Below are 16035 nucleotides of genomic sequence, written 5' to 3'. Positions count from 1 at the left end.
TAGGGAAAGTATAATTATAGTAAGAAAAATAGTTTCAAAGCTCAGATTATAGAAAACACTTCCTTTTCCATTTAACAGTAACCAGCACCGACTATGAGACAGCAGCAGATGCCACAGAGACATCTTCTTACTACAGTGCCAAAGAATACATTTCAAGGTAAAATACTGAACTCGACCTCTTTCTAACTTCTGACTTGGTAAGATCAATATGAATATTTATGGTTTTGCTATATCTAGCAGGGCCAGCTTAATGTCATAAAAGACAGTCAGACCAGCTGAGATGCAGTAACTGCAACAGCTGGACATTTATCATGTGCAAACTTGCTCTGGCTGCCGTCAGCCTAGCCTGGGTTTTTCTTCACAATATCACCCCACTACTTTTAATGTCATATGGTGCTGAACCTGTTGCCATGATGACAAAGCTCACAGACCGAATAACTTCAAATAGGTAATTCTGACTCCTAACTTTTTTCTGGCTTGCTGACTCTCTTCTTTCTAAATCTTATTGCTTCTTAGCCGAGAACAGGAGGAATCTACCACTGAGGAGGAGCAATTGCCCCAGATCTTTGATGAGCTTCATGATATTCATGTGGCACCTGGAGCATCACTGGCTAAATTTCACCTGAAGGTGAAAGGTGAGTGGAGTCCACAGCACTGTTGTTCCAGTTTTGCTGCCAGGTTGAAGTGCTGGACAAGGTTTTCCAATGTGTTTTTCTGCAGCTGTGCCCATAACCCATGCATCTTGCACCACATTTGCACCAAACTGCTAGAAGAACATATTCATGTTGATGAACATTGGCTTTTGCAGCAGAGTCAGGAAGATTGTCTCATTCTGTGTACATGTCTTCACGCACAATTACAGGCATATGCTTCTGAAAACTGAGTCCTGTAATTCTCTGAGCATATTAGTTATGGAGGAACAATAAAGGATAAGAAAAATCATAGTGAGGGTGTCCTTTATTCTCTTTGGTAAATAAACAATCCTGGACTTGCCTTGCTTTATGAGGGGATTGCTGCTACAACCTAAAAACTGCAAAAACATCCTCCTGTTGTGGACTGTGGCAGGGAGAGGTAGGGATTTTCCTGTTTTCTCCCATTGCTGCCTATAAAAATGGTGAGAACGGGTTTAGTTTCAACTTTTGTCTTTGTGTACATTGCAAGTCAAACCTAAGTGTTACCTGTCCAACCTGAAAGGTATTTGCACGTGCAGCCAGTATGGGGAGTGCCAGAAACTGAAGAGACAGGAAAGAACTTTAACAGAGCAGTAGAATTTCATGAATTTGCCGACATTCATGATTGGATAAATCATTGAAATAGCAGCCTTGAGCAGAGATGAGAATTCCTTGGCTTTTGCTCAGAAGGACCTGCCTGTTTGGAGATGCCACCAGATCGATACTGCCAATGCATTCTGTTCTCCATGCCTCTAACTGCTTCTTGCAGGATACCCGCAGCCACGTCTCTATTGGTTCAAAAACGGACAGCCGTTAAAGGCCTCAGATCGCATCCTGAAGACTGATAAGCAGGAATTCCACTCACTGGAAATTCGTGATGTCACTAAGGCAGATGCTGGCCAGTACTCAACATTTGTCATCAACTCTGCTGGTTCTGCATATTCATCAGCAAAGCTAGTAGTCAAGGGTAGGTATTGCACTAACTTTGGCACCTGCTTTTCTCTATTCCAGTGTTTTTTTTCCATTTTATATAGTTATTTTTTTTTGAGAAAGCCTACCAAGATACGTCAAGTGAAGTGGGAAGTCTGTAGATAAAAGATGATATGCTTTAATCTTGGTTCACTTATAAATTCTCTGTGTGTCCCAAAGATATCACTTCTCTAGGGCCTGACCGTTGTCTCATAAACACATTTTATTCCCACCCAACCTCAGCAACTTTAATGGTTCATTTTATTAAAACTGAGGGCCTCTTATAAATTATACTAACATTTCTGTGTAATATCTCCTACAAGGAGTAATCCTCTGGAGTGACTTTTTTTTGTTTTTAATTCAAGTCATGGGCAGAAAGGTACTTGTGTTTGTCATTTTGTTTTTTCCTCCTTGTGTTACAGATCCTGATGAGAAAGAAGAGCCATCAGAAACAGGTGAGAGGAGCCATAGCAGGTGATATTCAGACCCCCCAGGAATTTTTCAGTCATCTAAAGTCACCATGTTTCATCAATAATGTCATTTTCAGATTCCCATGAGCAGCTGATACCACCAAGGTTCCTAGAAAGATTTACTAATAAAAAGGTGAAAAAAGGTGCAAGCATCACATTATCTGTCAAAGTTGAAGGTAAGTGGATAGATACCTTGCCTCTCTGCATAACACTTAAATTGCATAACTTCACAGCAAATTCTAGACTCTCTCTGGCCCAAGTCATTGTAACCTCATCTTCTGTATCTGAAGACTGGGACTGTACTCTCAGCTTTGTAAAATACTTTTATGTGCTTTACAGAAAAGCATCTATTCACCTTCACCTCCATTTTCCTGTATGCAAAAACAGGGATAACAACACTTACTGGTCTTATAAAGATGTGTTGACTAAGTTTCGATTTTAGAAAAAGGTTTGATGTCCTTTTGAGTGAGTTGTAGAAAGACAACTTCCTAAAGATATCATTTAATATACATTATGCCTCTTATTTTTGGAAAAGTATCAGGAAACAGACCACAATAGCGTTTATTCACAGCATGGCTCATAGTTGTAAGGCAGGAACACCATTAGGAAAATTAAAGCTCATTGCATGGGTTTTTCTTTAGGACATCCACCACCAACTATTACTTGGCTGAAAGAAGAGTCTCGGGAAGACATCTTGTGGATCAAACCAGAAACTCCTGGGTATAAACTTGCCAGTTCAAATATGCATCACAGTCTAATCCTGTTAGATGTCAAAAGGAAGTACAGTGGAGCTTATACGTGCATTGCTACCAACAAGGCTGGCCAGTCCATCTGCACCGCCACTGTGGAAGTTTCAGATGGTAAATCTTTGTTACAATACAAACACATTCTCTATTTGATGTTTTATACAGTCCCTAAGAGAAGAACAAGTGTGACTGATAAGGAAACTAATCAAATTGCAACTTGAAAAAAATATGCATTTTCCCAAAATTAGCCATGGCTTTGCTTGCCTTGCAAATGATTGCACTCTTTATTTCTATAATGTCTCAGATTTCTGACCCTATTTTGGATTAACAGCAACATCTTTTCTATATAAACAGAAGACAAGTCCAAGAAACAACTAAATTAAGCACAAAGGAAAATGAAAGAAAGGAAGGCCATGCAAAGTAACTAGAAAAAGTCATAATTTGAAAAATTGCTTAGAATGTTTCTCTCTGCTAAGGTATTTTGCATTGTAGAACTGCCTTATGGCAGCTAGGATTATTTGCTTTCCCTTTTGCAGAGCTTTTCAGGGTGCCTCCTGTGACAATTTATTCAGTAAGACAGGAGACAAGCAAATCTAGGGGCAGCACTGTGAAGGACTTCATTTTTCCATTATCCTTCCTTTCATCCCACATTTTTACTGTACAAAGAGCTACAGAAGCATAGCTTGAGCAGTGTAGAGAAATGGGGCATTAATACATCTACATGAACAGTGAGAGGAGCAAACTATTCACATCATGAGTGGGAGTACATCTTCCAGGTCAGGATCTGCTAATAGAGCAGATTCCAGTGTTCCCAGTAATACACATCTAGAAAACATACCTACATTAAGTACATAAAAAGAATATTATTTGCCTTCTGTCCTCTAATGATAAACCTTGATCTTGCAGTGAAAGAGGCTGAAGTTCTGACCCAGGAGCGTGTTATGGTGTCAGAAGCCATCATGACCACACTGGGGTAAGTGGTTGGCCACCTGTGCTGCAGTGGAGCAGTGCAAGCACCAGTTCCCATGAGTCACTTTTAGGCAGTGTTCACTTTGGACATCTTATATTCATGTCTCAACATCAGAACTAAAATAGTTAGAGGTCCTAGGATGGAAATAGCTACAAATACCACATACTATATCTAGTACTATATAGTATACATTCTATATATAATATCAGTGACAGCCATTTAAGCTTGATTATCATGGAGGATAGGAACAAGGACAGAAAAAAAAGTGGGTAGGTCGTATAAAACTCTCGCTACTTCTTCATCTCCTAAGCAGAATGCACAAAAAAAAAAAACCCAATTCAAGGGTCAAGGTCTTCTGACTGTTACTTGCCAACACTGATGGTATATGATTTATCACATATCAGATGGAGTGAGCTTCCTCCCGCTTCCTATGTAATAACAGAGAATTAGGGCAGATCAGCCTGTGCAATAAAAATTTATATGCTGCCTCCAAAAAGTATAGCAACAGCAAAGATGTTGACTTCAGGATATTAGTGTTTTGGTGGGTAAACACCACAAACACTCTTCATCAGATGCAAGCAGTGCTGGTAGTTCTTCACACTGATGAAGCCATTTTCACTCAGTGTTGACAAGACAGACTCCTGCCTCTTACTTGCTAGCATGAATTTAATTTGATCCTGGTAAAAGCTGTCAGTGTAGCAAGGGTCTCTTTGGACCTCAGAACCACTGCAGTACCAGTAGCCAGCTTGTTTCCCAACACTCAGGCATCCTGATGTGAAGGGAGCAGATCTCTTGGCACAAGCACAGCATCTAGATATTCTCTGGTCCTTGGTTTCCTGATGAAACCACTGCAAATTGTTAAGCAATAGTTCACTGAAAACTGCCTGAGGCTACAGATCCCGCTCGACATAATGTCTCCAACTGTAATAGTTTTATTTCAGAGTCAGCTGAGAATAAAGTCCATTAGCACCATGGAGATGGAGGCTGCTTACTTTTGCAACCCACTTTCTGAGCAGCCAGATCTTGTCAAGAAACAGTTTGTAATAAAAGTTAGGAATAAGTAGAATTCTCAGACGGGATTTGGCTGAAAGACTAAGACACATGAGGGTTTCTGTGCCCATATGAGCCACATGCCCCAGTTCTCATTTCTTATAGTGGCCCTAGTGAGTATCAGCTACTAGCACCTGCAGTCAAGAGCAGAGTCCTAACTTACATATTCCCAGACTTCATGTACAATGTGTGAGAAGGAAGGGATGTTTCTCATTTATCTCTCTTTGCTACACATTTTATGTTAACTTTTAACTCTGCTTTATTCTTTCAGAGATATTCAGTCCTCTGAAACAAGAGAAGGTAAGAGGCTATTTTCTCTCTCCTACTCCTGCCCTTTACATCTACAGTTGAGATCATGTGTATTTCACAATTACCACCTGCTTTTGTCCTGTTTTCTTGAAACTGCCTGAAACGTTGGAACTTTTCAGGATTGGTCTCTGTTCAAGGGTGAATTATTTGGATGAAATGTGAGCAAGAACAGTTTTAAAAACAGGGCAAGTGAAGAAAATTAGACCTTCCTTTCACAGAAGATTTTGTTACTCAGAAAAGACGACTCTCCAGTAGCATGGCCCCCTTAATAGCAAATTCTCTCTTTTCCAGGAGACTTTGAAGCTGGTAGAGAAGGTGTACCCAAAAGTCCTATTTCATTAGCTGATGTTGGCTCAGAAGAGTTCTTTCAGAAACTTACTTCACATATCTCAGAAATGGTATCTGCAAAACTAAATCAGGGTAAGGAACCTGTCAAACACAATTTAATTACTGTAGAAAAATATCCAATTTTTATTTCTCTTTTTTAGGTATCATTTGAACTTTACTTATCAGTGGGTAGGATAACTGTCTCAAAATTGCTTTGTAAGCATATGAGTACTTGTAACTGCTTAGGACTAAGGATTTTAGTAAAAGTCCAACTAAACTGCATGTCTTAGTCTACAGATTTGAGCTAGAAAAAGCCTATTACAGTAAATGAAGATGGCTGATGGCTAAAAATGAAATTTTATGCACACAGTGTTTATTTAAATAAGCAGGAATAACTGTAAACTTTAGAATGGAGAGCAAGTTGTAAACATGGAAGTGTATTTTGAACGTCTGAGATATTTCAAGTTCTCCAGATATTCAGCACTCCTGAGTCTGAAAGCAGTCCTATTTTGAAGACTTCCCCCATCTTCATTGTGATCTAAAACCCCATTTAGGTCACAATGGGGTTTTAAAATCAAGTTAAGCCTGAAAACTGTATTCGTAGCTGGGCAGTAATCCAATGATGTGTTGAATTAAATGAAAAATCCCGGTCTGTGTATCACACACTGGTTATCTTGGAGCAATATTTTATCTTCAAGCAAAAAATGAGGCCTGACATCTCCTACAAATACTCTTGCAATGCAGTGGCAATACATCAGTAGGCATGCAGCCTCATGTATTAAAACATTCCAATCCTAAATACAAATAGGTCTTCACACTAAATACCACAAATGCTTTTCTTAGGGAATATTTGTTTGCATGAAATTGAAAATTATTATTGGTTTGGTTTATGTTAAAATAGGAGATCTTAATTTCATACACTGTTCTTGCTCTGCTTTTTAGCTACACTTCGAGTGCCAGGTGCAGAAAGTGATGATGAGTCAAAAACACCCTCTGCATCACCTCGCCATGGACGATCCAGACCTTCATCCATTGTACAGGAGTCCTCCTCTGAATCTGAAGATGGGGATTCCAGAGGAGAGGTATGGTATCTTTATGGATGAGTTTGGCACAGAGGAACTTTACCAGTCTCCTATGGTTTAAGGATCTTCATACCTTTTAGGGATGTACTTCACTTCAGTAGCTATATTCAGTAGTTAATTATTTGGTCTGTGATATACAGCACAGAGAATCAAATTCTGAGGCTTACTGTGTGATCCTGAACAAGTGAAAATTATAAATTTTTGGGGGTGTCATTTCAAACATTTCCTTAAAAAAAATGTTTAAGACTTTGGAAATGGTAACCAATTTTGACATTTTCAGAACCACTGTTTGTTTTGCCCTGGGAGAAAGGCAATACTGTTTCATGATATAAATCCAAAGCACTTCAGAGAGATAGACTTGAAAATATGACCTGAGCCTCCTAGAGACTTAGTCTTCCACTTGCAGAAAGCGATGAGTGATTCTTTTTGCCGTACAAAGGCTGTAGAATAAAACATTAAGCACCAATAAGCGCTTATGTTCTGCTGATGTTATTGTATTCTGTTTTCAGAGCACAAAATAACTCTCCTTTCATGTCTGCAGATCTTTGACGTCTACATGGTCACAGCTGACTATTCACCTGCTGCACCTGACAAGGAGGCCATCACTTTGAAGGAAGGCCAATATGTAGAAGTCCTCGATTCAGCTCATCCTCTGAAATGGCTGGTCAGGACTAAACCCACAAAGTCTAGCCCCTCTCGACAGGGTTGGGTATCTCCAGCTTACCTGGACAAGAAATTAAAGGTAACTGATTATGCTGTGTTTATTTTTTATGTAAAATTATTTGTTCCTGTTGCAATTTAGAGCTATCGCCTTTGCAAGGAGTGATATATGAGGAGGTTGTTGAAAGGGTCTGTAACATGACTGGACTTTTTCATAGTTTGTCTAGACAGTATTTCTGTATGTGTGCAGCAGTGCCTGGGTTTGAAAGACCTGATCATCCTCCAGCAAAAACGAAATTTATTTCTGGTTTAGGAATTCTTGAAAGGGACAGTGAACACACAAGGGATGTTCCTCAGTGTGCATTTATAAAAACACTGTTAACTTAAAAGAATAATGTTTTTTTTTCATGTATTTTAGTTGTCACCAGAATGGGGAACAACAGAAGTTCCCGAGTTCCCAGGAGAATTTGTTTCTGAAGACGAATATAAAAGGAAGCTAAGGTGAGCACATGTCATTTGGTATTTGCACCTTTGAGTTTTTCTGCCTTTTGGACTAACACAGATGTTGGCATCTAGAGCCCTCCAATGAATCCTAAATAAATCCTATGAAAGTCACTGTTTTTGTCCTTCTGTGTTCTGCCACCTCCCCCTTCCCAGAATCAAGCAAACCCTTGATTCTCTTAGACTTGTGGTGTTTTATTGAGGTTTGCCATTGATTTAATCAAAGGAAAATTCCAGGCAATCTAAATCATACTGGATGACTTGAAAGGAGGGGTTAACATTATGCAATTCTGGAAGTTCTCTGATTTCACCATATCCTAAGCTACAGTATTTTGGGGTGCTTTACATCTGAAAATTATGTCTAAAGATGGTGTGAAAGCATTCAACCCTGTGTTACTCTCTTGCAGTTACACACTATTGAGTGTGCTCTCATGGAGATACTTGCTTCTTGATTGCATAAAGTGGCAATGAAGTTGCTACCATCTAGTTTACATAGATCCTTTTGTTGCTCAATCTCTGTTTTATCTGCCCTAATAGCAGAAGCCTGTAAGGTAGAAGGAGGTGTCACTCCATGAAGTAGGTGTCTAGGTTCCTCTTATGGTCAGAGGGTATCTAGTCAACACACTCCAGGGAGTCTTGTTTCTCTGATTATATATATCTCTACTTTAGAGCCTCAAAGTCTGTCAGCATGTCAAGGATAATGATGATGATTTTTCTGTGATTTCTTTTTGCCTATTTGCCTTCCCTTCAGTGTTCTTATTCAAGAGCTGTTGATCTCAGAAGAGGATTACATTCAAGATCTACAATTCCTCCTGACTCATCACCTTAAGTACACTGAGACCTGTTCCAATGTCCCAGGAGCTGTTGCCAGTCAGAAATCCACCATCTTCAGAAATATTGATGACATTGCTCACTTCCATTCCAGGTGGGCATTCCCATGTGCCTTCATTTGAGACCAAAGAGTGGCTCACATACCTGGTGTCAGAGCCACAGTAACTATTATTACTGTGAAGGATGTGGAGCACTGTCAGTGCTGAAGTGCAAGAGAATTGACAGTCCTTTTGGGATGATAGGTGATGGCATGGCTTAAGTCAGAGCACAGGGTTGGGACTCCCATAATATCCTTCAGAGCTTCAAGGCTTCATATGTCCAGCTTATTTCTTACCCCTTTAAGTGAATTAAATTAAGAAACAATGAATTATTTTTAAAAGGCAGTATGGTCTTACAGCCACTTTAGTGGTGTCTTTGTAGAGACACACATTCATCTAAAACTGATGCTAGTGCCCAGGCATTCGAAACACATCCAGCTGTAGCAGGCTGCTCAGGCACAGTGCCACGGCACAACGCCTCTGCCTACTCCAGGAAAGGATTTACTGCAGATCGGCTGTTCACAAAATTACTTCCCAACATCCAGGCTGAAATACTTTTATTTTCCAGAGAGAGGAGGTGGTGTACAGTGTCTTACGTGCCTTAGGCTTTCCATTGGTGAGAGGCTTCCTTTTGCACCTTGATATCCTTGCTTTCATAGGAGGCAATTATTCTCACGGGAAGTCCCTGCAAACAGCATGAGATTCACCCTTTCTTCACTGTTTTCCTACCCTGTGGTCCTAACTTTTGGTTTATCTTGGGGGAAGGGTCAATAATATGCACACACAAAGCTCAACAATCAATGAGCGGTGCAGCATCTTCTCCTATCCATGTGTGCTCTGACCAGTACTGATAACATGATAAGCAAGAGCAACCAATAAGGAGTTTGAGCATGTTGCAATTAAAAGTATATAGTTACTCTGGGTAAAGCATTATGGGGGGCACTACTTCTGCAATGGGGAGGACGTTTGTATGGGACACTGGCACTTTTCCTGCCTGGGCCATGAGAATAGATTTCCTGTCTCTTTCCTCCCTCTCTCTCTTCTCCTTCCTCCTCCTTTTGTTTTTCCCCTCAAAGCAACTTCAACTGTGAGAGGCAATGCATGTTATCAGCTACCGACACTGCTGAAAATCTTTGTGCATATGAACCTGTCTCAACATCCTTTGTGAAACCAAATGAGGATCTCTGTCTTCACTCGTGTGGATGGCTCAGTGATCCTTAAACTGAAGCATAAGGTTCTGGCGAGGACTTAATTCCCAGCTTGAACTGAGCCCTTGCAAGTTATCCTTACTTTTCTGGCAGGGCATTTCATACATTCAAGCTAAGACGAACAGCACCATGGTGGATGAAGAGGCATTGAGAAGTTTAATGCTAACGTGGCACATCCCTCGTGCCCCTCAGTCACCTCCTTCAATCTGTGTTAACCTGACTTAAGTTTGTCTGCTGGGGCTGTGCTCTAGTCTCATTCCATCACCTTCTCCTTATATGTCTTTTTTCCTTTGTTTCCACAGTGTCTTTCTCCGAGGCTTGCAGAAATGTGATACTGATGATGATGTGGCCATGTGCTTTATCAAGCATGAAGCAGAGTTTAATAAGTACATCCAGTACCTGGTGGGGAGAGTACAGGCTGAGTCAATTGTTGTCAGCAAAGCTGTCCAGGATTTCTATAAGGTAAACAATAGCCAAAGTAACTGCAGAACATGCATCCTATAATCCATTTCGTCAAGAAATGTAGTTATTAATCACAAATTTGACCCTGAAAAAGGTTATTAATTTTTTTGTGGGAAATCTTTGCTAAATATAATAGTTTTGTGTTCACTGTCTAGCTTTTCCTGGTGGGTACTATCAGTATGGGAACATGTTTACATATGCTTATGTGACTATTATAAAATATTATATGAATGTTATAAAATATTATATGAATATTACAAAAAGTATACAAATATGAATGTGGCTGTAATTATGTAATTGTAATTAAGGGACATTATAAGGCCAAGCAAACTCAGATAAATCAGAAGGATAGATAGGCAAATCCTGTTTCTCTGCTCCAAGACTGGAGTTCACTAGTGAAAACAGACACACAACACTCCAGATCCATGAATATATGCATGTCTGTGGATCCCTTCAGTAGCAAGCATTGCCCCTGTGTCCATCCAATACCCATGTCCAGATCCTCATAGCTTTTACTCTCTCCATGTGCCTTCTGCTCAGCAGCTGATCCAGCTTTATGCTCGCTAGAAAACACATGCACGCACTCACCCCACATTCACAGATCCTTCAAACTATAAGCACAAGCTCCAAGCCCCTCTGGGTCCTGTGTTTGCATCTAGTCCAGCTTAAACCTGCTGGTGAATTTCACACATTTGCACCCACATGCACCAGTGGGAAAGGATAAACATCCACCTCAGTGACTCATGTCCCAGCACATAGGCCCTCTGACCTGTACTTCCCACTCCAGCTGCTGGTGCCAAGACCCAGTTGCTGGCACTACAAACACACAGACCACCCTCAACCAAGGTCTGGCACCAGTTTCTGGCACTGAGTTCACTCTCTTCTGCCCTCCCACCTGCTGAAAGTGCTCATCTTTCATGTCACGCTGTCTAGCTTTGGATCACATATCCCCAGTGTCAATCCTGCACTGGAAAAGCAGAAAAAATTCAGCATTTCAGACTTCTTGCAGTGTAAAATAATAACTAGCTGATAAAAGATGGGGAAGGGCTAGAGGTGTCCAAACTATGTGGTAGCGAGGTCTGGTAGAGCTATTCAACTTTGGTTGAGTTTGGTCTATGAACCAGCATCATTTGAGCATTTTCCAGGGAGTGATCTTTTCCTTTGTTCTTTATGACAACCTTTCCTCATTCTTCGATGTATTTTTTCAGAGATACACAGATGAAATTTTAACTAATGAAGATCCTTCACAGCCACTTATCCCACCACTGCAGCACTACCTAGAAAAACCCATAACCAGGATCCAGCAGTATCAGACTATAATCAAGGTGAAGAGCTTTTGTTATACACATATATCTGACAGGTTTATGTTCTGGTTTGTGCACCTTGTGTAGAAAAAGCCTTCATTTTTATTTCATATTTCTTGGCTTCTTTTTGATGCAACTACAATTGAAAGCAGCTTGAGTAAGAAAGACAGTAATCACTGTGATGGTGCTTTCTAAATAGTTTTTTAAACGTAAACCCAGATAGAGGTTCACCATCTCCAACTCCAGAAATTTAGCAAGCTTTATCTGAGTAATCTTTAAATATATGTGTACATATATAAAAATATCTGCTTATTTACATATATACAAATACATGCCTGTCTATATGACATAGTATGTCAACTATGTCTGTATGACAAGTATGAATTTGTTTCACACACATAAACAGGTATGTTTGTTATAAAAATAAGCAGTTTCCAATGTGTAAGATACTGGCTTACCACTTTATTTTGTTTTGGTTTATACTGACATTATAGTAAGATGAAATTTTTGTTTTCTAAAAAGCTTTTCTCATTCTACCATCCTGAAATGTTTCATCTTTCAAGCTTTCATCTGCCCCACTATCTCAGGTTCTAGCCCAGACCACAAAGAAACATTTAAAAGCAGCCTTCAAAATAATATTTTTCATAGGAAACAGCACTAGGACATCCAGGAAGAAGACAGTCATGCCAACATATTTCTATATTCTAGTGTCACCTAAGTGAGACATTTGAATAGTTCAAAGGACATTAACTTTCTAATTTTGAGCACATGCCTGCACACAAACACCAACATTTTTAAGGGTCTCTTGGAAGACAGAACAAGCATGGGCACTTCCCATGCTTTTATAGCTAAAAGAGAAGAACAGGAACAAATGTGAGAAGAATGAGACAACTGCCATTTCTTTTTTTTTCCAATCTCTCTTTTTATTAGTCTAGGATCCACTCTTCATTTAGCATTGCCAATGGTTGCATTGCTTGCCTCCTGGTATCATCATGGTAAGCACAAGAGAAATGCAACGGATACATGTAAGACTGTTTTGGAAATATTTTGGTTCTCAGTCACTGAAGCATATCATATTTGCTTCAACTTTGGTTAATGTCAGCTGATATAAGGAGAAGCCATTCTGGTTAGGAAAGAAGAGACTTTAATATCTAAGCAGCAAATGGTGAAAGAATGGGATAAAGGTTGCTCAGGTGAAAGAGCTGGAACAGATATTCAGAAACTCTTTGGCTATCAAGGCTATCAAGGAAATGTATGCTTTTTTCTGACTGCCTAGTAACATTTTCATATTCATCTACAGGAATTAATCCGAAACAAAGCAAGAAACAGCCAAAACTGCACTTTGCTGGAGCAGGCTTATGCCATTGTGTCTGCACTCACCCGAAGAGCAGAAAACAACCTCCATGTCTCGCTCATTGAGAATTATCCAGGCACCCTGGAAAGCCTTGGTGAACCCATCCGACAGGTAACTGGAATTTCCTAGCTGGTGTTAGTGCTATGCAAGACTTCACTAGTTTCTAAGTAGCCTTAGGTGCTACAAGAAACTCATTTAGATATCATATCTGAAAGAGAGTACTGGCATATTGCCTTTCTTACTGTTTAAAGAGATGGGTGTCCTGGCGTGGTTAAGGTTTGAAGCACAAGAGCATAGATACTTATGGAACAATTCACACACAATGTAGTTATTTGCCTTTCCAACCCACTCATTAAACAGGAACAAATTTGTTCTGAGCCCCCATGTGACTTTACAGCATTTTATTTTTTTCCTCGTCTGTTATTAGCAAGCTACATGGGCCAGTTCCTGAAATTACCAACATCAGTGGGGTTTTCCTGTTGATTCCTCAGGTGTCAGAAGCTTACTGAACCTTTTCAGTCTACATGGTTTCAAATTTACACAATTCTTTTGAACAGCCTAGTTTGCTGGGCAAGTCAGTACAAGGTAGCATAGCATAAGTTGCATGTGCTCCATGTGAAAAACATCACATCTATTTATGGATATTCTCCCACAGCTGTTTGTATCTCTTCAGGAGACCTGCGTGCTCCTTCAGGTCTTTGTAATGAAATGGATGGGTCGTTTAGGAGGACAGAGGAAAGATAACCCCACTATCAGGACATTAGTCCTGTTTCATAGAATCATAGAATTTCTTTGTAGACTTACTGTGTCATGCACGGCAGGTCATTTACTCTGCCAGTTTGTATCCCATATCTTCCATTGGAATCACAGTGTATTGCTGAGTGAAGTTGTGAGGCTAAATTATAGTAATGCTCTGGTGGACATTCATCTATCCACATTTACACATCCAAAAAGAAGTCCAATCCCACCCCAAGAGTGCTTATTTCTCCCTAATGATGTCAAGGGGGAACCTATGTCACTAACTGAGCTGTGTAAGTCTGATGGTGTATGAAATTAATGTCCTGCTGTGGTGAAGGAGAACAAGGGAACATACAAAGGGTCCATCTAGCACACAAAATACAATTTTCATTAGCATTTCTATTTCAAAGAGTGTGCCTACCTGGAAAGAGCTCTGTGTTTTTCTGGCAACAAATAATACCATTCAAAGGACAATATAATGACAAGCACTCTGTGCACTCCTGTTGGTGCTGTCAGTCTGATGCATCACCTTTAGTATTAGAAACAACCTGCTGTGCTGCAATAAAACAGACACATAAGGTGACAATGTAAGGTGTGACAATATAACAGTAAACATTTGCTATCTGTTCACTGAAAAATGATGGTGAGACATCATTGTGGTAATTATTCCAGGTTTATTGCTATGTGCTCTTCCTTCTTTTTCCTACCAGGGCCACTTCATTGTGTGGGAAGGAGCTCCAGGAGCTAGAATGGCCTGGAAAGGACACAAAAGGCATGTCTTCCTCTTCAAAAACTACCTTGTGATCTGCAAACCAAAGCGGGACACAAGGACAGACACCTACAGTTACATCTTCAAGAACATCATGAAGGTCTGATCATTTTATCCTCAACTAGAGCATTTCTCTGCCATTTAGAACTTCATGTTTACATCCAGTTTGGACATTTTATTAATTCTTTTGAGCTATTCCTTTGTTTCCAAAAGTCTTTGAAACACAAGTAGAATTTATGTCTATCCAAAAATCTCTTTTAAACCTGTCAGAAACATGTCAGAAACCATCAGAAGCATGGGTGGATTTTTATGGGGCAGCAATGAGATTGTAGATGTACAAGTGTTTATTCATCTTTTACCTCATTGAGTTAATTGCATCAATATGAAATATTGATGTGAATTTTTCTGTCTATAGTATTTGCTAGCATTTGTAGATTTTTGGTCTTGGCAGACTATAACATTGGTAATAAACTGGAGGAAATGCTGTTTTAGTCATAAGCTAATTCCTAGTTGTTCTTTCTGTGGGTTATGTCCTTTCCTGACACTAATTCCTGGTTTAGAAATGAAAAATTCAGAGGATTTGGCCAGCTTATCTTCAAACATTCAGGGCTCATGTTAAAACTGCAGGAAATTGAGGAGTTTTCCCAAAGCAGCAGATGCTTAACTCGTAAAAAACAACCAACCAACCAAAAACCCTGTTGGAGTTCTTGACCAAGCCCAGACAGGGCCTTCTGAAAGTCCTTACTTCTGTCCTCTCAGCATTCATAGGCAGATTTTATTTCCCAAGAAAAAAAAAAAGGATGATTTGTCCAGAGAGTGCCTGCTCTGTAATGCCTTTTCATGCGGTCCCTAATTGTGCAGATCCTCAGCCCAACAGCGCTGCACTGTAGGAACAATGTGTCCCACCCTTGGGATACCTTTTAATGTTGGATGTTATTTTCCTGAAATCTGATAATTACTCCCAGGAAAATGTCTGCTTGGTAACCAGATATTCAAGTATACTGGAAAAAGGATTGCCAAATGACCCTGATTGCTGTTCAGCCAAAGCCACATTGTGTCACTCACGCACTCTGAAAAATCTTTGAAAGTAGTGTAAGTTACCCCTTTTGCTGTTGGAGCATCTAACACAGCTTTAATGGGAATGGCACAGCTCATCCACTGGAGAGGGTACACACTGGCAGCAGGAAACTTGCTTGTGTTTAATAGTTGTTTCCATTTCAAACCTTGTTTGAAGACAGTTCTGGTTCACAAAAGCTAGGTCCAGATCTGAACTGTCCTAAATTCTGGGATTTCAGTTGTGCGAAAAGTTCTGGCTGAAATCAGCCCTAGGAACACAGGATGTGTGTTGACTTAGTTGTCCTTCTGTCGTGCAGCTGAACAACATAGATGTGAATGACCTTGTGGAAGGAGATGACCGGGCATTTGAGATCTGGCATGAACGGGAAGACTTGGTCCGCAAGTACCTTCTTCAGGCACGTACAGTGAATATCAAGAACTCCTGGGTGAAGGAGATCTGTGGCATACAGCAGCGGATCAGTGAGCCTCTCTGGAGTGAGTATGCCCTGAGATAGCAAAA

General features: G+C 40.1%; 1 protein-coding gene across 1 annotated transcript in view; it reads left to right on the top strand.

Moving 5' to 3' along the window:
• Positions 1-16035, top strand: part of LOC104408418 (obscurin-like) — a gene marked incomplete at both ends in the record, with an annotated part of 134901 nt that overhangs the window by 75359 nt on the left and 43507 nt on the right. The window contains 18 exons of the mRNA XM_010018025.1: positions 79-157; positions 517-635; positions 1441-1638; positions 2063-2095; positions 2188-2286; positions 2752-2970; positions 3763-3829; positions 5148-5176; positions 5477-5605; positions 6455-6594; positions 7136-7336; positions 7673-7755; positions 8507-8680; positions 10135-10294; positions 11503-11619; positions 12899-13063; positions 14401-14559; positions 15833-16010. Coding sequence (XP_010016327.1) covers positions 79-157; positions 517-635; positions 1441-1638; positions 2063-2095; positions 2188-2286; positions 2752-2970; positions 3763-3829; positions 5148-5176; positions 5477-5605; positions 6455-6594; positions 7136-7336; positions 7673-7755; positions 8507-8680; positions 10135-10294; positions 11503-11619; positions 12899-13063; positions 14401-14559; positions 15833-16010 — 2349 coding nt within the window. The remainder of the gene's footprint in view (positions 1-78; positions 158-516; positions 636-1440; positions 1639-2062; positions 2096-2187; positions 2287-2751; positions 2971-3762; positions 3830-5147; positions 5177-5476; positions 5606-6454; positions 6595-7135; positions 7337-7672; positions 7756-8506; positions 8681-10134; positions 10295-11502; positions 11620-12898; positions 13064-14400; positions 14560-15832; positions 16011-16035) is intronic.

Source organism: Nestor notabilis, unplaced genomic scaffold (assembly GCF_000696875.1).
Source record: "Nestor notabilis isolate BGI_N333 unplaced genomic scaffold, ASM69687v1 scaffold2157, whole genome shotgun sequence".
Taxonomy (NCBI): domain Eukaryota; kingdom Metazoa; phylum Chordata; class Aves; order Psittaciformes; family Psittacidae; genus Nestor; species Nestor notabilis.
Note: the sequence above shows the minus strand (reverse complement) of the source record. Positions and strands in the feature narration are given on the sequence as shown.